Raw genomic sequence first — 22,813 nt, 5'->3', positions numbered from 1 at the left:
CTATGTGGACCCAGTGGACACATGTGGACTTGGATGGGAAAATAGATGAATGGGGCCAAAATGAGTGGAACGAGAGTGATGTATGTGGTATCGAGATGCAGGACCACGCAACCAAAATCAGGATTTCCCATGTAGTGCCAACCCAAACCCAAATGGTCAGTAAAGGAGATCCCACGAGACTAGGATACAAGGGTAACCACAAAATCAGGTAGTGGAGACAAGAATACAAACCTAACCCACTCTTTCCGTCGAATCCCCCCACCAATTCATGCCCAAAAGTGCCCATGACAAGGAAAATTACTCAAGTATACCAATGAAAATCAATACCTTTGGGATCAGGAGGCCTAGCTTCAAACATACATTCATAACAAATGGGCGAGGGACCACATAGTTGGCTCAGGTGGCGGAGGAAATGGCACATCGAGCTATCTGAGGGCTACAAGGGGTTGTTGGCTACCGGCTGAGGACCATCTAGGAGAAACAATTTCTCCTATATACGCAACCCACAAGTGGTGGGTACCATGACCCACACAGAACAATATAAATAGAAGAAATTCAACCTTATTCTCTCACTAATTCAATCTGCAATCAAGGAAGTTTGATCTCAAGTGAGAAGTTGAGGAAGAAGGACAAGAAAGGCAAGGAAGAAGAGAGTAGCATTTGGAAGAGAAGAAAATCATGCCCCAGTTTTCTCTCACACGTGCGAAGTTGCAGAGTTGTTGCAAGGTTCGAAGTTGCAGGGGTCGAGATTTCTGAAGCAGTGAAGTTGTAGGTCCAAAATTCTATAGCTGGGGGCCAAAATTCTAAATCTGAGGCAATTCTGGAAGAGTTTGTCTCTGGTTGACTTGGTGTGACTTTGACCTAGTTGGAAAGTCATCTTGAAGGGCTGACTTGGTGCTGGGAGGAGGTTGTGATCTAGGGTTTTGGGTCTTGTTGGTCTCATTTGAAGTAGATTCTATAAGAAGACAAGAGTTTTATGGGTTTTCCCCTTGGAGGGGTTTGGCCCTGGCTTAGGGCCTAATATTTGTGTCCATTGTTCTTTCTATTTTGATCTTGATATTTTTTTATGAATGGGTCTAATAAGGAAACATAAAAAGATAATTAAAGTTCACAAGCAAGTATTAAGGAATAAGGAAAATTTGAATTAACAGTTTCCACATTGCATTTTCCAATAGTCGGTACCTTAACACATGTTGTGTTGCATGCCTCACCTCAACCATAAACTGTCTGGCTTCCTTCACTGGATTCATCACCATAGTTGCTTTCCAGTCACCCTGACTGGGTGCTCCCTCTGACACTGAAACAGATCATGTTGTGCCAATCTTGGCTACTCCCCTTTGCCACTATTGCTTCCTAGTAACTGAAGCATATATGTTGTCTAGCATAAAAGGAATACTTCTCTTAGAGACCTCTCGTCTCTAAGTATCTAGTCTAACAATCTTGATCCCATGACAACCACTTGGACGATTGGTCCTTCCACTTTGCCCGATTGCCTATACATCATGGGATCAACCAAATCTAAATCAGAGCCTCTCTTCAGATTGGTCACCATGGGAGTCTCCATGGACTTGCAGTCCACCATCCCAAATCTCTGAAGGATTTCAATAGTATACTTCCCTTGACCAAGGAAGTAATGCATCAAATCTAGATCCTTCATTTTGAACTCAAAGGTCAACTCCCTATGAAGCAGGGCTTCGTGAGGTAATCTTGATTGCTTTGTCTATCACAAAAGCAAATCCTCCCGCCACTATTGCTCCCTCTGTCACGCGAGTCCCTTTACTCCTGTCGGAAACAAGTCATATAATAACAAGATCAACCTTGTAGTAAAGGTTGGGATCGGCATTACACTTGGTGAAACCAAGACTCATCAGATATCCATCAATCCGAGAATACCAAGCCCAAGGTGCTTGCTTGAGTCTATACAAAACATTCTTCAGTCTGGCAACTGGAGCAAAGTCCCTCATAATCCTCTCCCTCTTTTTGGGAGAACCCTCTTGCCACGAATCTCGCTTTGTATTTCTCTATGTTGCCATGCACCATATGCTTGATCTTGTAGATCCACTTGGAAGTCACCACTAAACAATTTCCTCCATCATTGCAACCTTCAAACTCGTTGGCCTGCAGCCTCTGAACTAGAAGCTCTTTCAATCATCTGGCACTGTTCTAGATGTCAATACAATTTCTCCCTCTTGAACACAAATCACTCTTGTTGAATTTATGCTCGATCCTAGGAGAGTCCTCTTGCCACAAACTTTGCTTCATTCTTCTCGATGCTTCCATCTGCTGCCAAAGCCTTGGCAGCCTTCACGATGTACCTGCAAACCTCATTAGGAGGCCATGGAAGAAATGATTATAACCAAGCAAAAGATATGAAGAGAAGAGGTTGACCAAAAATAGAGTAATAATAATCAAGGAAGAAGTACTTACGTTTTGATATGAGGATTGTCAACTGCCTCTTGATCCTTGCCTTCTTGCAGAAATTCATCTGCAATCTCATCAAGCTAAAAATGTTCATTCTCGTCCTTATCATCAACTACTAATGCATGTAGCTTTCCTTTCCTTCCTTGCATGAATTCTATGAGCCAGGGCTTCTTCATCCTCGAGTTATCTAGCCACACCAAAGTCTCGACTACAAGCTAAGCCATTTTTAGGCTATCAAGAAGATAAACCAAGTACAAAATCCACTAGCAATCAGCACCCTAGGTCTCATTCTAGGGTTTCACAAACCCCGTGACTTTCTCATCCAAGACTTCTAGTGTTCTAGGGATTACAAACCCTAAGACTTCCAAAAAAAGAAGGCTTATCTAGCCTTATCATCGGAATTTATTGCTTTATAGAAAATTAGGTGTGGGAGGCTTTCTCCTTAGCTGCCTCTAGCCCTAGAGTTACTTCAATGGTGGACGAATACTTAGACAAATTAACAACTTCCTTTGGTCCAAATTCCAAATAATCAAGTTCGCCATATTTAACATGAATAGTAAACAAGGGTTTGACTGTAGGTCTGTGCTCAAATTAATTGGAGGTCTGGTCATGCTCGTCAGATTTTATGCTATGCCTTCCTCGCTACTGAGTTATGCTCTCCAAATGTCCTTAAAATGCATCACAAAAGGTCCTCAAACTTGCCTAAACAAGACCTTAATGATCTCTGTAATCTGGCCTAGACATCAGCCTTCCTTCTGCTTTCAGAGCAGACCCAACTCTTCTTATACTTGGCTTCTTCAAGACACTTTAATGGCAGTCAAACCTTTGCCTCTTTAACTCACAAGGAAATAGCACCATTTTTTAACCCTGAATGTTCTTCCTTCAGACATTGTACTTATCAGCCTTCAAAACCAACTGTTTGAACTTCCTTTATCAAACAGACTTCAAGAAATAGCACTCATCAATCTCCTATATTGATATAGCATCATAACCTCATTGGCCTTCCCACAGGCCTGAGGTAACTCTGCACCTCCTGGCAACCTTCTGGGGCTTCTCTGCCTCTGTTGCTGTCACACTGAGGCCTTTCGGCCCTCCTGAGGTCACCCCTGAGGCCTTTCAGCCTTCCTGCAATCAGACTAAGGCCCTCTCAGCCACCCTATTACAGGTTAATTGGGCTTCAGCCCTAACAAAATCTCGCCCTTTCTTTAATACAGCAGACATCTTGTTTCGTCCTCCTAGAACTCGACCAGCACTTCTTAGGCACAAGACCTCATAAACAGGCTCGGCCCTATTTCATCATGTTATCAGTCAATCAAGGAAACTACCGATATCCTCTGTGGTATTCCAGTCCAAGCTAAATGTATCAAGATCAATGATCCAATATAACTTTTGTAAGGCTGGTACTCTGCCTATTTATTGACTAGCACTGTTTCTTTCACCTAGGCTCTAATACCATGTTGATTTTTCATAAGAGAAATCAATCTTCTAATTTGATAATTACTTTCCAATGATTTCTTAATCAAATTAACTTATGTCACATATATCATTAAGCAACTATACATAGAAAATCTCAACAGTAAATCAATAATGACAGTAGGATCATAAACAGACAGCCAAGCACAAAAGAGGAACAAATTTACCCTAGTAAAACCCAACCTCAGGAAAAACCCAGCAATCTTTTCTTAGGAGAAATTAATCAATTCAGCAAAAGTACAATTTTATATTCTCAGGTCAAACTTGGTCAACCCAAACCAACAAGTTTGCATAAGTCAAACTTGGTCAACCCTAACCAACAATTTTGCAGAAGTCAAATCTGGTCAAACAGGCTGAAATTAGGCCCTCCTGCAGTTGCACAGAAACTCGGTCAACTCTGCCCAGAAAACACTCGGTCAACACAGGTCAAACACTTGCCAAATGCTGGTCAACTTCGCTGTCTCAGAAATTTCATCTTCCTTAGGTCTGCGGCCTCTTCCTCAGATTTTCTTCCATGAGTGATAGAGCAAAATATGGGTTGTGAGTGAGTGACCAAATGAGAGGTTCAATTGTCTATTTATAGTGATTTGCACGTCCTTTGGCAGGGCTGACCTGATCTTTTGGGGTCGACCTGAGCAATTTAAATTCGAATTAAATTTAATTTCCCTCCTTTCCATATTTCTTTCATGGGCCAACTTGTGTAGCTGGGGAATACCTCCCGCAGCTACACAAAAAATCAACAATGTCTCCATGTGGAGCTAGGTGTTGCCCCCCCTCATATTCTATGAGGGCAAACCCTTGGGATTTTCATGACAGTATTTGTGCTTTTTCACTACAAGACATGATTTACAATGTAATGAACATAAATATAAATATATAAACATTAATAAATATTAATAACAATAGTAAATGAAATGCCACATCCTCTCTAAAGGACATGACCCTCATCTATTGTGACTAGTCAATGCTAAAAGTAAACTGTCACATGGCATTTTATCATCAACTTATTTCTCTTATTTTATTCAATATCATCAATTTATGAACCAAGTTGTTTATGTCATATTGAGGGCATGAACTTTGTTCATTTTGAACTTTTAGTGGAGTTTCAGGAGATGGACCCTACCAAATGTTCCTGGCTTGCTTTCTTGGCAGTCTTCTCAACAGTTACAAGAGAGATTTTGGAGTTTTCATGCAATCTGTTCCAGATACATGTCCCCATGTGGAGCCAAGTGTTGCCCCTGATATTCTATGAGGGCAAACCCTTGTGATTTCCATCACAATATTTGTGATTTTTCATTACAAGACATGATTCACAGGATGACACCATGGACTACTTGACAAATACAGGGGCACTATTATGGATGCACATACTTTCCCTGGTACTTTCCTTGTGGCTTGTCTGACCATGGCTGACTGTGGGTATGCAATGTCTAGAGGAAAGTATGTTTTTAAGTATACATGTTTGTTTGTACCCCTAGAACATATCAGGATTTGCAATGATTTACCATTGATGTATCACGGTGGACATGCTATATTTCAGTGTTGTGGCGATATATTGTCTCTGGATGTGGTATGGCAGCACATAGGCTTGGTGGACGAACACTCAAGTACATGGGGGTGTATTTCACATGTGAAATACACGCTGGTGTTATGGACTACCAGTCTTGGTTGAGTGCACCTCCTATGCACTCAGTTCCTATGGTGATACACTTTTCTTAATGGGGAACTCTCTACGTGACATCCTTTCTAAATGGTTCAACCTGCCTCTAAGAAGTTACCAGAGTAATAAGGGGAAAAAAGTTTTCTGTTTTTAAAAGAATATCATATTCCCACATGAGGAAAAATGCAACAATTTTGAAGAACAAGGCAATTAAGAAGAAAATATTTGAAGATACCGAAATTAAAGCAGATATGCCATCTGAATGTGCCTCGATAGTTGTCCAAGAATGCAAAATTTTGCCTGCCTTCACCAAACATATAAACTGCCATGTCACGTTGCAGAATATTGGCTATAGACAGTTGTAAGAAATGTATGTATGCGCTTATATAGTTTACACTGCATTTTAAAATTAAAATTTAAAAAAAAATCAATAAATAAGAATGACAGAAAGTACATAAACAAAAATGTAAAAACAGGGTTCTTACCCAAACAATGAAAAAGAATATCCATCGTAGATACGATTGCAAATAAGCACCACAATATTGTACACCCATATAATGATGGGAAATATGTGTATCTTGCCATATTTCTGTTCAGCAAACCTTGTCATTCATCACACTCACTTAAAAACATTACTTCAAAGAAACAAATTTAAGCAAAATCGTGCTTATCTAAAATACATTATGTTGCAGATTACTATGGCTACTAGAAAACAGACCAACTAACTTGCAACTTTAAAAACATATAGCCATATACGTTTTGGAAAAATTTTAAATGCAGTGCTCATAAAAATTATCAATTTAAATAGGAAAATAAAATTAAAAATTTTAGGCTTTGAAGATAAAGTGGGTTTAAGCAGACCAACTAGTTTGCCACTTTAAAAACTTATAGCAATATACGTTTTGGAAAAATTTTAAATGCAATGCTCATAAAAATTATCAATTTAAATAGGAAAATAAAATTAAAAATCTTAGGCTTTGAAGATAAAGTGGGTTTAAGCAGACCAACTGATTTGCAACATTAAAACCATATAGCCATATAATGTTAATTTTAGGCCACAATGGTATGTTCTATGCTTTAGAGCAATTTTACTTCAATTTCTTTATTAACCCAGTATCAATATTCAGATTAGCAATCACATCAACATGATAGTAAAATGCAGATAGAACATAAACATAAACAAGGGAAGACAAGCCAAGACAAGAGGACACAAGATGTGGCACCAGCTAGGGACAAACCCCTATGTGGGGAAACCCTTGATCAAATCTTCTTTTAGTCTTCAATAGTTCAGCAGAAAGAGATAGTACAATTTACAAATCTGATCATTTATAAAAGAAACCTAACCAGAAAATTCAACGCTGGTCAACAGGGCAGATTTGACCTCAGCAAATCGGTCAATTTCAGTCAACTTCGAACTCCTAACAACAAGATAAAACAGCCCTCAAAACAGTCAAATTCAGCCCAGTCAAAGTTTGGTCAAACAGCACACCTGCGGTCAGCCCTAGCTGCAATCAACGTTGCTCAACAGTCAACGTTTAGCCTCGATTTATGTGCCCAAAAATGCGGCCTGCCCAAACAGAGATAGCCCTCACAAAAACGCAGCCAAAGGAGCTGAACGCATGCTGGTCAACGGTTGGTCAAACTGTCCAAAAATTCAGTCTCCTAAAATTTCGTTCTCCTAAAATTTCGAACGTGTGGAGAGAGACAAGCCCAGAAATCTATACCCAATCAATGAGGGGAGAGAGAGAGAGAAGTGTGAAGAGGAGTGTGTCCGAATGAGGTTAAGTCACCTTCTATTTATATGCAATGTTGAGGATGAATAGACGTGATTGCTGTGGCTCGGAGCCTACATAAGTTTGTTGGCCGACCTTGACAATTTGAACATATGTTAGATGTAAGACTTTTGTGATCCATAATGTAGATAGAAGTCTTTCGAATTAATCACATAGTTAGGATTTGGTCGACGTTTCGAACCAACTAATGTGGTCCATCAAAATAAATTCATAACTTCATTTGTACATGTCAGAATCGAATATCTTTAGATCAATCCTACACCTCTCGAAGAGAGGAATCCAAGAAAAATACCAGTTGTCATAAATAAGATGACCCATGTGGAGTTTGGCCCTAGTTTCCGAGTTTAACACTCCCTCTCAACTAGGGAGAACTCCATCTGCTAATCCATCTGCCAATTTGTATTATCTCTGCCATCAATGCACTACTCTGCTCTATTGAACTATGAAGAAGAAGTGATCGAGAATATATCATACCATTCTCTACTAACCCGAAGTCAGTCCCAATCAAAGGAGAGTGTGTCATACCACTCTCACTGACCCGAAGTCAATTCCAATCAAAAGAGAGTGTCTCATACCACTTTTACTAACCTGAAGTTAGTTCCAATTAGTTGATTTGGGTAGCATCGAATGTGCTTTAGCCACGAAAATTGGTGGAGAGGCTAAGGCACATGAGATCTCCAATACCCAAAAACGGTTTGGGTAGATTCTTAACAGTTTGGGAGATATTAAAATAATTAATATTTTTAATGGAGTCCCTAAGTCTAAACTTAGGGAAATTAAAATATTAATGTGAATTAATATAAAATTGTATTAGAATGGTCCAAAAGTCATGGATCAAGCCAGATCTAATCTTAGCCATTGATTAGGGACTTAATCTCGGCCGTTGATTTGTCAACGAGAAAAGTATAAGAGGAGGCTTGAGGGTCACTTGGAGAACACACCAAGAGATCAAGAGTTCGACTTTCTAGGGTTGGGTTTGCTGAGAAAGTTGAGAAATTGATGAGAGTTGCAGCTGAGGGGCAGTGAATATAGAAGCAGAGAGGCAAAGATAGCATCGGGAAGATCAGCGTAATAGTCAGAGAGAGGGACACAGAAGCAGCCAAGGTTTCACACAAAGCCAGCCAGGGCTCACGCAGAGGCAACCAGGAGCTGCGCAGTGCCGTAGAGGGACAGCGTGGGTGACGCAGAGAACCAGAGGGCTGACGCAGTGCCTCCAAAGGTGATGCAGGCCAAGCCAGAGTGACATTGGGCTAACACTGGGCCAGAGAGAGGCTGACGCAGTCCCTAGAGGCTGATGTTGGGGTTTTGTGGGGCAAATTGGAGCTGTGGAGCTGACGGAGTGATTATCTAGGGTTTCAGCCGAAATATCTGCTTCCGAGTAGAGAGGTACTACTGCTGAGATTTTTCTCTATTGGGTGAGCTGGATTTGGCACCCAGATTGTATTCTGAAACTGCTTAATAAATCAAACCCTCAGATAGCTGCACTGATTTTCCCACATTGGGTTTTTTCAGGGACATTAGTCCAAAAACAACGGTGTCACTTGTGTGCTTGTTTTGTTTCCTTCAATTGATGCTATGTAATGTATTGAGCATGTACTTGTATTTACTTCCAGTATTTACATTGTAAATAACTTGTTAATTAATAGAAAAAGTAGGTAGGAATAAATCAGTAAAGTACATGAAGGGTTTCTAATGTGTCAGACTTAGAAATTCCAACATGGTATCAGAGCATAGTTGCAGATCATAGGAGAACTAACGACATTAGTCGAATAGAGCAGCAGCAGCAGAAAAAAAGTTGTCCCGAGTGACAGAAGTTGTTCCTAGCAAAGTAGCAGCAAGGAAGGGATGACGCAATGCCTGCATCATCAAGACTGAGCCAAGAAGAGGCAATGCAAAGGCCGAGGGAGGCAAAGACAAGCTCACACAGAGCCATGCAAAGGCCAAGAGGGCTGACGCAGTTGGTTGAGGAAGCTGATTTGCCGCTGCCAGGATTGCGCAGAACCTAGGAGTTCCAACCTTCAGTTTTCTGGGGTTTAGGAGGTTGTGGGTAAGTTGCAGAGTGGATCTGGTGGGGTGTTGTAGTCAAAACAGTACCTAATAGGGCAAGGGCAAGGTAGAGGGAGTTGCTACCGAGGCGGATTTCAAGCCAAGGAATTTGGATCAATGTTGCAGTTGCATAAACAATTGGAGAGGGGCAACTTGACGGTTGGCAAAAAGATTTCCAGGACGGAAATAGGGACTCAGAGGGAGTCCAGAAGAGAACTTCCAGAGGGGAAGTAGAGAGACTCGGAGGAGTCAAACCGACAACTTCCATATGGGAAGTAGAGAGACTCAGCAGGAATCGAACCAAGAACTTCCAGATGGGAAGTAGAGAGACTCAGCAGGAGTCGAATAGAGAACTTCCAAACAGGAAGTAGACTCAGCAAGAGTCAAACAGAGAACTTCCAGATGGGAAGTAGACTCAGTAGGAGTCGAACAGAGAACTTCCAGGCGAGAAGTAGAGAGACTCGGAGGAGTTGACAAGAAGAGCAGAGAAATGGCCATGAATGGGCTGAGGGATAAGGACAGGCCAGGATCCTGTCTGTTCTATGTGCCATGAGTGCTCATGTTCCACTTCAGAAGAAGTGGGGAGACATCGAGCTGTAGTCAGACGAACTACAGGCGATGAGAGGCAGGATCCTTGAGGTACCCAACCTCTTGGATTAGACCTTGCTATGGGAGCCCCGAAGAGGAGTAGCAATATTGGCGATGTCAGTAGAGACGGGTGCGGATGGAGCAACAGAGGGAGCTACAGTGCAGGATTCCCAGGACAGAGCAAGGCTAGCAAGCTGCAATAGTGTGAGAGGCACGGGAGTGTTGCACCAGTGCAGGATGGCACAGAGAGGTATGCAATGGTGCGAGATGCATGGAGTTGTTGCGGCAGCGCAGAGGTCAGAGAGGGAGCACTTGCCAGTGACAGTGGGAGCTTCAGCATCAGGAGTGTTTCTAGCCTGACGGAGATGTCAGAGTTGGGAGATCAATTATTTCTCAGTAACTGAGTTGCAGTGTAGCAATTAGCAGTGGTAGTGCTATGGGCAGCACGATACAGCATGATGAGAGGGGTTGCAGTGCAGATGCAGTAGTGGCAGTGGCAGGGCCATGGGTAGCAGTACAAGATGCAGCAATGCAGAGGATGTTGGGCAGCAGGCCTAGCTAGCATTAGCACAGGGACTGATGTCGGATGATCAGAGTGATGCTCAGTGGGAAGCAATGTTGCATGAAGCGGGGACGAATCGGGGACGTTTTTTGGAAGCATGGACGCGGAAGCATCATTTTCCAAAAATCTAAGGAGCGAAGGGTCTGCGGAAGCATCTGCTATATATATATATATATATATATATATATATATATATATATATATATATGCATTTATACTCAAAACAAACATCCCAAATACCAAATTAGTTGTAGAAGACATGAAAACATGCATATTTTTGCATAAATCAAGATAGATATAGCATCCATTGTACATTAATGATTAATCATTTGAGCGTCAACCATCTAGAATCTAGATTCTTCTCCTCTTGTCTAACCTTTGCCTCTACCTCGATTGTCTAGGGATATTAGTAAACATTGCCCAATTTTGATCAAACTACCTAATCCAAGACTTAAAATATGGTAGAAAAAGTTTAACATGCTTGATCGATGATTTTGACTTGATTGAAAGGTAATTTTTTGCTAAGGGCGTGACAAAGGAGTTCAACAATTAACACCACCAACACTAGGGTACATATAAGGCTTGGTTCTCTTGATTAAATGCTAATCGCATACCTTCATATTTGACATAATCTAATGAAATGCCACAATCCCATTGATCCTGAATTCTTGAAAACTGTTAAGTCTGCTGAATTTTAAATAGGATATGAAATTCTATTTTCTCCATATGAAGTCCAGTGAGGTTGGAACCACTCTCAAACATCCTGAGTCATTTCATGAAGTGACATTTTCCTTTATTTTTCATTTTCATCCTTTTACTTTAAGAATTTAACAGTACCATGAGGGAGCATCCACTATATTTATATTTTTTTAATATATTTTTTGCCTTCATTCCTCACCCTAACCCAAGGTGGACCCACCCCCAACAAGCAAACTCACCAAAAAATAAAATTAAAAATTAAAAAATTAAAAAACTGATTTTTTTAGGCCGCGCGGCGCACTTTTCCGAAGCGCGTACGGAATCGTACGGGAACCGTACGATTCAGCCTCCAAAGCGTCGCGCTTCGTACGGCCGAAGCGCCGTATGAAACGTGCTTCGAAGATTCCGAAACGAGTTTCGGAGGGACAATTCCCGAATTTCCAGGAAGCATCATTATCAGTCTGAAATGCGTTTCGGAATTTCGGAAAGGGAGGCGCTTCTTGGACGCATCCGTACGGACCGCACTTCGGGGGTTAGATCCAGGGCGGGGGGGACATTTCCTGCAACATTGGTGAGGAGTATTACTAGAGCACAGTCCTCGCTAAGAGGGAGAGTTGATTTGGGGTAGCATCGGATGTGCTCTAGCCAAGAAAATTGGTGGAGAGGCTAAGGCACATGAGATATCCAATACCCAGAAAGGGTTTGGGTAGATTCTAAACAATTTGGGAGATTTTAAATTAATTAATATTTTTAATGGAGTCCCTCAGTCTAAACTTAGGGAAATTAAAATATTAATGTGAATTAATATAAAACTGTGTTAGAATGGTCCAAAAGTCATGGATCAAGCCAGATCTAATCTTAGCTGTTGATTAGGGACTTAATCTCGACCGTTGATTTGTCAACGAGAAAAGTATAAGAGGAGGCTTGAGGATCACTTGGAGAACACACCAAGAGATCAAGATTTCGACTTTCTGGGGTTGGGTTTGCTAAGAAAGTTGAGAGAGTGATCAAAGTTGCAGCTGAGGGACAGTGAATACAGAAGCAGAGAGGCAGAGATAGCACCGGGAAGATCAGCGCAGTCGCCGAAGAGAGGGACGCAGAAGCAGCAAAGGGTTCAGGCAAAGCTAGCCAGGGCTCACAGAGAGACAGCTAGGAGCTGCGCAGTATCGTAGAGGGCCAGCGTGGGTGATGCAGAGGGCCAGCGTGGGTGATGCAGAGGGCCATAGGGTTGACGCAGTGCCTCCAGAGGCTGATATGGGCCAAACGAGAGTGACATCGAGCTAACACTAAGCCAGAGAGAGACCGACATAGTCCCTAGAGGCTGACGTTGGGGTTTCATGGGGTAGATTGGAGTTGTGCAGCTGTCGGAGTGTTTATCCGGGGTTTCAACCGAAATATCTGCTTTCGAGTAAAGAGGTACTACTACCGAGATTTTTCTCTGTTGGATGAGCCGGATTTGACACCCAAATTATATTCTAAAACTGCTTAATAAATCAAACCCTCAGATAGCTGCACCGGTTTTCCCACATTGGGTTTTTCCATGGACATTAGTCCAAAAACAAAAGTGTCACTTGTGTGCTTGTTTTTTTTCCTTCAGTTGATGCTCTATAATGTGTTGAGCATGTACTTATATTTATTTCCAGCATTTACATGGTAAATAACTTGTTAATTAACAGAACAAGTAGGTAGGAATAAATCAGTAAAGTACATGAAGGGTTTCTAATGTGGCAGACTTAGAAATTCCAACACAATTGATCCCAGATCAATATCAGTCATCCTAGCATAAGGAGTACAGTAGTACACAATACATCCATCGGTAGTACTATGGTCCCTATCCTCATTTCCCTACTCATTGGCCAGATGAGAGGTACTTCCCATGAGTCCCAAACTGCATGGGTAGGCTGTCTCAACAGGAGAAGGATGAACCACTCATCCTGCCTACATGTCGCCAAGGGGTATCGCAAGGGAAGGCTGAACCACTCACCCTATACACAGCAAACCACTAGTGGAAGGTTAGGCCACTCACCCTATGGTTGCTCATCGCTCCAAGAAGTACCCCAAGCCCCCTGGAGCTCCCAGAACTCAATGTCCATCTCATACAGGACCCTCATAAGAGGGTCTCTCCATGACTCCAAGTCGTTCTAGGAAGGCCAAGAACTTGACCTTCCCGAGGGGATTTGTTAGAATACCGAGGCGCTGCTCATCAGTACCAATGTGATGGAGCCTTATTGCACCTCGTTGTACCATATCTCGAATAAAATGGTACCTGATATCTATAAGCTTGGAGCAATCATGAAACATGGGATTCTCTGGTAATCAGATCCCACTCTGGTTGTCGCAGAGGATCACAGTGGTATCCAGCGCATGTCCAAACAGCTCACTAAAGAGCTTCCTCAACCAGACAGCTTCACAGGAGGCCATACTAGCAGTTATGTATTCGGCCTCGATCACAGTGGTATCCAGCACATGTCCAAACAGCTCGCTAAAGAGCTTCCTCAACCAGACAGCTCCACAGGAGGCCATACTAGCAGCTATGTATTCGGCCTCGGCGGTGCTCAAGGCAACCGATTTCTGCTTCCTGCTCATCCAGGATATCGAAGCAAAACCCAAACAAGAACAGCATCTAGAAGTGCTCTTGCGATCCACCACATTGCCAGCCCAATCAACATTAGAATAACCATGCAGCCTCACATCTCCAGCAGTGTATCTCAGTCCATGAGTGATTGTGCCTCAAAGATATCTCAAAAGATTCTTGACACCAATCCAATGTATATGATGAGGCTCAACCATATATTGGCTCAATGTGTTAACTGCAAAACATATGTCTAGACGAGAGTTCACCAAGAACATGAGTGCTCCTATGAGTTGACGATACTCAGAAGCATTTCCCAATTCAAGTCCAACGGCACTACCACATAACTTCTTAAAGTTAAGTTCCATCAGAGTAGTCACAGGCTTGCAGTCCACCATTCCAAATCTTTCCAATATCTTCACGACATATTTTCCTTGAGAGAGGAAAATTTCACCTGGCTTTTGCCAGACCTCAACCCTAGGAAATAGTGCATCAATCCTAGGTCCTTCATCTCAAATTCAGAAGCCAAATCCCTCTTACATTTGTGAATGAGAGGGTTTGCACTTCCATCAGCTCCATGCTTGATTTTGTAGAGCCACTTAGAGGTGACAGCTGATTTGTCCTAGGGTCTAGGGACCACATTCCAGACATCATTCTTCATAGTTGACTCGTATTCTGTTGGAAATAATACTGAGAGGGGGGGGTGAATCAGTATTATCAGATCAAATAAAACTTTTCAATTTCATACTCAGAAACATATACGCTACTTCAGTTAAGTGAACCCGCGTGTACACGCTACTGTGTCTAAAGCAACTAGCGTATATCCAGAAATCTTGTGATTCAGTTAGCTTATCTTCAGTAAATGCATTAGATCATTATTAACCATATTAACAATAAACAGGTGCAGTATAACAGAACAGATCATCACACAAAAGCCACACACATGAACACCATGATATAAGGTGGAAACCCAATGTGGGTGAAAACCACCTGCTGCAATTTGTCTCTTTCTTCTTTAATAAGAAACTTCTTTTACAATGTACTGGTGCAGTCCTTTATCAGCACGCAGGCTACAACCTGCAGAGGGCTACAATCCTCTCTCGTTTTCCAACTACTTTTGGAAGGGAGCTACAACCCCCTCAGCTCTTGTACTAGCCGATCCATTTACTAGTACGTAGGTGCTGACCCTACAACCTTCTTTCCTTCAGGGACCACGTTTCATCAATTTTCAGACTGGATCCAAGAGTACAAACAAACATTACTGCAATACAATCATCAACTTATACTTGCATCATAATTCATTAAACAACCCAATACTGAATCACTGAAACCCTGTCATCAAGAACACAGAACCCAAACCAGAGCCCATAACTCTGCAACAACCACCAGAATCAGCAGCAACCTGAAATATCAAATCTTATTATGCATACGCTACTTCACTGTACCAAAACCGCGTGTATACGCGCTTTCACCAAAGGCAACCCGCGTGCAGATCTAGAAATAATTACTTATACCTTCGCTGTTAGATCCGACCCTTGCCAAGCGTCCCGAACAAATAACCAGCAATACCAGATCTTCTCACTTCATCAGACACCCAATGCTTGCACCCACTTGCCTAATGATCTTCTCCTTATATAGCCTTAGGCCCTTTACAATACCACGGTCCAAAACCATAGTAACCCAATACCATTAGCTTCAAAACTAGGGATCAACACGTTCGTCGAGACATCAAGGTCCAAAACCATAGGCACAACTTCCAAGGAATAACCGTCGTGGACCAAAGATAAGCTTTCCACATACACGCGCTTTTACTGAAGCCAACCAGCGTGTACACGCGACTTGATATATAGAGAACCTGCGTATACGCGACTTGGTATATAGTGAACCTGCTTGTATACGCGACTTGGGCTTAACGAACCTGCGTGTATGAACTTTCTTGGCATGCTGTACTAAGATCTGTCCTCTGATTAAGTTGCCATCACCTGTACCAACCTCTAAGCACCTGTACCAACCTCTGAGTGAGTTGCCATCAAGGACAACACTTGAATCATAATGCCAACATATTCTTCATTCATAACATCCTTCCATACTTGATGCTTCACGGCTTCTTCGAATTATGAAGGCTCATTTTGAATGATAGTGCTCATGGCGGTCAAATATCCTTGATACCTGTTCGGCTTCTTGCTTTCACGGAAAGTCCCCCTTGGTGCAATGTGTCCCTCAGCATCTTCGAGAGTCTCCCTAAGACATGAGGGTCTCCTTTTGGAGGAGGAAGGCTCATGAGGAGGAGGATCTATGGGATCCATTGGTTCATCAACATCAGGCATCGTTTCGTCCTCTTTTTCAACCTGATTTCCAGTGTCAGCTTCTTTGTCCTTCCTTAGGATAGGAAGGTTGTTGATCTTCCTGAGGGCCGTATCTTCGACGAAGGTGACATCATGACTTATCTCAACTTCCTTTTGACCAGCGACATAAATTCTATATCCCTTGGAATTTTCACTATAGCCCACAAAGATTCCTTTCTTCCCAGATGCACCCAATCTGCTTCTTTTCTCTTTCGGCACATGAAAATATACAGGACTTCGAAAAATTCTAAAATGAGAGACATCGGTTTTCTTACCAGTGAACATTTCTTCGAGAGTCTTGGAGTCCAATGCTTGTGAGGGCATCGGTTTTGAACATACACGGCGGTATTTGCAGCTTTAGCCCATAGACACTTCGGAAGGCCTTGATCATGAATCATGGCACAAACATCTTCTACAATAGAGAAATTCTTCCTTTCAGCCACACCATTCTGCTCGGGGGTGTATGGTGTTGTAGTCTCCCTCTTAATGCCAGCTTCTCTACAATAATCTTGGAATTCATTGGATTCGTACTCGGTCCCATTATCAGTCCTCAATATCTTGATTTTCTTCTCGAATTGGTTTTCGATCAAGGTTTTGAAATGTCAGAACCAGGTGAACACTTCATCCTTCTTCTTTAAGAAGTAGATCCAAGTCTTGCGAGAATAAGCGTCCATAAAGGTGAGATAATATAAGTATCCTCCCAAAGAGTTTACAAGCATCATACCAGATATGTCGGAGTGGACCAATTGCAATATATTCGTGGTCTTGCTATTACTTGAGGGGAATGGTCCCCTTGTAAGTTTTCCTTCGGCACATCCCAAACCTACACCTTCATGCTCTACTTTGAACTCGGGCATACCTATCACCATCTATCTCACATCGGGTAGGGCCTTATAATGAAGATGGGCAAACCTTCGGTGCCATAGTTCAAATTGTAGAGATGTGTCGCAAGACATGGCTCCCAATGGGCTTCCTCCAACTTGATATAAAGTGTCCACCCTAAACCCAAGAGTAAAAGCATCTTTGAAATTTCTTTTCCAAACACGTACCTTTCCATCGATAAAAGCCACCTTGAATCCTTTGTCTTCCATTGCCGAAATGGACACCAGGTTCTTCTTGAGATCGGGTACATATAGTACTTCTTGCAAATGAGTAATGTTACCTTGATTCAATTGAAGGGTAACATTCCCTACTCCCTTCGTGGGATAGGTGGCATCGTCTCCAAGGATGATTTCCAAGTTTGTCTCCTATTCTATCAGATTAGAGAGGATTTCCTTGTATCCAGTGAAGTGCCTTGAGGCACCACTATCAATCAACCAATTTCCCAAAGTGTCCGGAGGAGAGGCAGTGGAGAGGGTCGATATAAGATAGTACTCTTTTTGCTTATTGTTAACAACATTGGATTCTTCATACCTGGAGTTCCTTGATTTCTTAGAGGGTTGACCATTTCCTTGATGTCCCGCATTCCTTTTTCCTTTGCCATTGGACCTGCCATTCCTTTGATCATTGTTGTTGAAGTTGCCCCTGGAACGATTGTGATCATCATCATGCGACGTGTCCCTTTTATTAGGACACTCCCTTGCATAGTGGTCAAACTTATTGCAAACAAAGAATCTTCCCTTCCTTCCATTTTTGAATCTTGGTCTTCCTTGACTTTGCTTCTTTGAACTTGCATTGTTCTTCCTCTTGGCATGAGCAGAGAATGCAATGAGGTTGCTTCTATTAGAAGGCATTTCTTGCTCCACCATTCTTGTTTCTTCTTGAATGCATCTCGACATCAATTCTTCAAACCGTGGAATTCGATCATTGTTGAGTATAGTGGTTCTAAATATATACCACTCAGGTGGGAGTCCTCCAAGGGTGGTGAGAGTAAGTTCCCTGTCAGGAATGACTTCTCCAATCGAGAGTAGATCACTCTTGATCTCAGTGATCCTCAAGAAATAGGATTGAATGTCCTCGTCCTTGTCGTTCTTAATATCCTTCAATTTATTCTTGAGAAATAGAATTTGATTAGCATTACTAACCTTGAATATGTCGACCAACCTATCATAGATCTCCTTGGAGGTCTTCAATTCGGAGATATCGGCCACCAGATGCTTGTCAATGGAATCCCTGATAATCTTCTTCGCTTTGACTTCAGCCCTATGGTACTTGGTCTTAGCAGCCGGTGCATTTGAATGAGGCTCATGGATTTTACCCTGCACATAATCCATCACTTCTTTTTCTTTCAAGATCAAATCAAGAGACATCTTCCATCCATGATAGTCAGATTTATCATGGAGCTTGTCTTCAGCCGGGAAGTAGGATGAGGAACCCATTGAGCCTTTTGACCTTGTCCAACTGTTTCTCTTTCGCTCTTGCTTGGGCTTTGTCTTCACCTCAGCTCTGATACCATGTTAATTTTAGGGAACAATGGTATGTTCTATGCTTTAGAACAATTTTACTTCAATTTCTTTATTAGCCTAGTATCAATATTCAGATTAGCAATCACATCAACATGATAGTAAAATGTAGATAGAACATAAACATAAACAGTAGAAGACAAGCCAAGACAAGAGGACACAAGATGTGGCACCAGCGAGGGACAAAACCCAACGAGGGGAAACCCTTGATCAAATATTCTTTTAGTCTTACATAGTTCAACAAAGAGAGTACAATTTACAAATCTGATAATTTATAACATCAGCAAAAGAGCCCTAACCAGAAAAGTCAACGTTGGTCAACAGGGCAGATTTGACCCTCAGCAAATCGGTCAACTTCAGTCAACTTTGGCCTCCAAATAGCAAGATAAAACAGCCTCAAAACAGTCAAATTCAGCCTATTCAAAGTCTGGTCAAACAACCCACATACGATCAGCCCTAGCTACAGAGAACGTTGGTCAACAGTCAATGTTTAGCCTCGATTTCTATTCCCAGAAATGTGGCCTGCCCAAACAGAGATATCCCTCACAAAAACGCAGTCAAAGGAGGTCAACGCATGCTGGTCAACACTTGATCAAACTGTCCAGAAATTCGGTCTCTTGAAATTTCGGACGTGTGGAGAGAGAGAGGCCCAAAAATCCATACCCAATCAATGAGGAGAGAGAGAAGTGTGAAGATGAGTGTGTCCAAATGAGGCTAAGTCACCTTCTATTTATATGCAACATTGAGGAATAATAGACATGGTTGTTGGGCTTCTGAGCCTACATAAGTTTGCTGGCCGACCTTGACAATTTGACTATAATCAAAATAAATTCATAACTTCATTTGTACATGTCAGAATCGGATGATCTTTAGATCAATCCTACACCTCTTGGAGAGAGGAATTGAAGAAAAATATCAGCAATCATAAATAAGATGACCCATGTGGAGTTTGGCCCTACTTGCCAATTTGAACATATACCTTTTGGAAAATTTATAACTCAAAGCCCAGAAGAAGTGCCAATTCTAGATAGGAAAATAAAATTAAAAATGTTAAGGTTTGATGATAAAGAGGGTTAAAATCCTGCTAGATTCATTGGTGAGAGAACTGAAAAGTATAAGTTCTATTGTTCCAGCAAATTTCTTTTGCTCACATTTTTCGGGAACAGAACATGGATGCTCATAGGCTGTCTAAAGCAGGCCTAATCCTGAAGGGGAACATTTTCCTGCTAAAGAAAATTGTTGGTGATAATATTGTTTGCAGCAAGACAGGTGACCTAAGCCTCTTTTAAGTTTTCTTTAAAGAATGTATGTGAGCTTGCAGCTCAGAAAGCAGCAATAACTCACTACCACCCAAAGCTCTCTCGGGCTCTAATAGTTATACTCTTTGCATCAATGGCAAACATACTTGCTCTCACAAAGCAAGCATGGCAACATTCTCTTAGCCAACACTCTTTAAATCTCAAAGACTGTTATGCTATGGATTGGATACCATAATCTTGGCACAATGGAGCCCCTATTATAACATTAAAAAAAGGAAATGAGACTATAACCTTAACATGTAACACACATTATTTTAACTGCCACACTAAAAGCATAGAAATACAAGTATTTATACAACTCGAGAGACTTTGGGTTGTTCACTATCTTGGTTGGTATTCTTCCATGTCAAGTGCACTCTTCCTTATTTACATGGCATATTCCCGTGTAAGACCTATGACATATTCTCTTACATGTTTCTTCCCGCCCTCTGATAGCCTCCATTCATATACAACACCCACGATGGATACCTCTTGTATTAATTTATTGCCCAAACTAGGTCCCACATTAGGATATTCAATATCACATAAGACTCCTAGGGCACAAACACATCTAGGACACACAACTAACTCTTAAGCGATCATTTACATTACAACATTTAAATGCGCTTAACAAATATGCGGGTCAAAGATCTAATGGCTACATTCAATTACAATAGCTTAAATGTCCAAACAAGTAACACAAATCCACCTAATTTGGTCTATGGTGGCGTATGCCTAGTAATTTCCATTCAAGTAACCAAAATGATCATATTAATCCAACTGATGTCAGTGACTCAATGTGCAATGATGCACGCCCAAGTATTTTTACAGTAGCAATAAAAGGCCTAATGTCAATGGCAAGCACAACACACTCCTATCAATGACGAGTTCATGAAGAACTCAGATAATAAGCATGAAGCATATACAGTAAGTCTATAATTGAAAAATGGCTCGATAGATAAGAACCGTTTCAAACATTTGTAAACTATATTAGGAACATCCAAAGTTGAACTACCCGTATTAAAACCATAGGAAGATTATTTTGAGAATCAGAGCCCGAATGATGATGGTCTCCCATTGAGAGACTAGGGAGAACTTGTTGCTTCTGGAGAAGCCCTAAAGTTGGAGAAGCCCAAGGTCACAAATCAAAAGCAATGTGAGGCCATGTATTGGGCATCCCAAACCTGGTGTCGTGTCTTTTGAGTCTATATTCATTATGATTGGTCGAACCATGCCTCGTCCCTTGAGAGCTTCATCTTGGTGATCTTGTCCCTAACTGAATTGGAGGACCTTGGGAGGTTTCTCATGAGGACTCATGGTTCTATGGGAGCCTTGTCTTTGTAGGAGTGACCACCGGTGTACAGGCCAGTGTAGCCTACGTCAAGGTGCACCTATGTCATTCCACATGGTTTCGTGTCTATAGAGTTTGTAGGTGACCTTGGCCTCGGTTTAGTGTTCCTAATGACAGGTCTCATTGCATAGCAGTCTCTTGTGTTAACTTTCATGTTCCCTGAGGCAGTGCACGATTTCCAGTGCAAGGTGGTCCCGATGGTCAAAAAGTTAACTTAGTCTCAAATTGAAGAGTTCAGTAAGATGAACACATGCCACGTAAAGATTTTCCACTATAAGCCTCCAATGATGAGTTATCGTTGGGTCAAAGTTGGTCAACAGGGGTGTGCATGGGTTTTCTCAGCATATCTATTGGAGCATTCCACTGTTTTGGACATACATCATATCCCAACTGATCTACTCGACAAAAGGAACAAAACCCATGTCTCAGAGAACGAAACAAAAAAAAAATTAAGTGGTTTTGAAGATCCACATTTTGACCAAGTTCTTAGGTGTTTGAAAATGTTGATGTGGCAGTCAAATGGACATCTTTTAGTAGGGGAAAAGTATGATGTGGTATCATAAGGCATGAAGAGCCAAAAGGTGTATAACACGGGGCTCAAAGATGAAATGCCTAGCTTGAAGAGGACAGGGCAAAATTGCATTACTATTTCTGGGAAAAGTCAAAAGTCAAATAAAAACTAGTTGCAAAGTAGTTGTTGGAAAAGTCAAGTCAAATGGAACTTTGGAGTGTCATGGACCAAAGATGAACATAAAAGGTAGTCGTTGCAAGATAATAAATGCCAAAAGACCAAGTCGAGTTCCAAGAAAGCAATTCACTCGACCAAGAAGGGCGAGTCGAATTCCAAGGAGGATCAAGGAGAGAGGAAGTTGGTTGAGCAGAAACTTACACTATTGACTTAAGACCACCATGGATCGCTTTCAAAGGGAATCCTGTGATTTTTCTTAGGAGACATAGACAAGCCAACCCCATTAGGGAATTAAATAAATTATTTTGAAATATTTTTATGAATAAAAATTGCTAAGTCCTAGATTATGGAATGTTGAAATATGTAACTAGGTTTGGTCTCCAAAATGACATGTAATCATGATTTTATATATTTAATAAAAAGAGAAAAATAAATTTATTATTGTTCTTGAGGCATGGGTTTCATGCTCAAGAGAAATTTATTTTTAGGTCAAGCACCCATTGAGTGCTTTTAAGTTTGTCATAAAGTCAATTGAGCCATTGTCATGTATTGAAAACCCATTTGGGCATGTTACATATTGTAAAAGAAAATTTATTTGAGTCAAAATAGAGTCAAAAGACCCTCCAAGACTTTGTCATTGTGCAAAGATCAAGTCAACTTACATGAAGGGACAAGTCGGGCTAAAGATAGCAATTTGTACCCCTCAAAAGCCTATAAATAAGAAGGAACTCAACCTCATTTGGAGAGTCACTCAGTCAAGTTCAATCATCTCAAGATAGAAGATGAAAAAGGACGAAAAAGAAGGAGAAGAACTAGATCAAACTTTTGGGCCTCTCTCTCTCTCGTGTTAGGGTTTCTACATTTATTGGGCAGAAGCATTTGTTGGGCAGAAGCATTTGCTAGGCAAGTCAAAGA

The 22,813-nt window shown here is 41.5% G+C and overlaps 1 protein-coding gene across 3 annotated transcripts in view; it reads right to left on the bottom strand.

Annotated features, from left to right (window-relative positions):
• Window positions 1–22,813, bottom strand: part of LOC149223599 (MBOAT (membrane bound O-acyl transferase) family protein) — a 344,393-nt gene that overhangs the window by 246,242 nt on the left and 75,338 nt on the right. For all 3 annotated transcript variants that reach the window (XR_016249480.1, XM_089385884.1, XM_089385885.1), the window contains exons 5-6: window positions 6,040–6,143; window positions 5,790–5,854 (exon numbers count right to left, since the gene is read on the bottom strand). Coding sequence is in view for 2 of the 3 variants with exons in the window: in XM_089385884.1 (XP_089242010.1) it covers window positions 5,790–5,854; window positions 6,040–6,143 (169 nt within the window). In the remaining variant the exon portion in view is untranslated. The remainder of the gene's footprint in view (window positions 1–5,789; window positions 5,855–6,039; window positions 6,144–22,813) is intronic.

This window comes from Pinus tabuliformis, chromosome Q, assembly GCF_031772625.1.
Source record: "Pinus tabuliformis cultivar Carrire ecotype Pingquan chromosome Q, CPIR1, whole genome shotgun sequence".
Lineage (NCBI taxonomy): Eukaryota > Viridiplantae > Streptophyta > Pinopsida > Pinales > Pinaceae > Pinus > Pinus tabuliformis.
The sequence above is the reverse complement of the archived record's forward strand: the minus strand, read 5'-3'. Positions and strand labels throughout refer to the sequence as shown.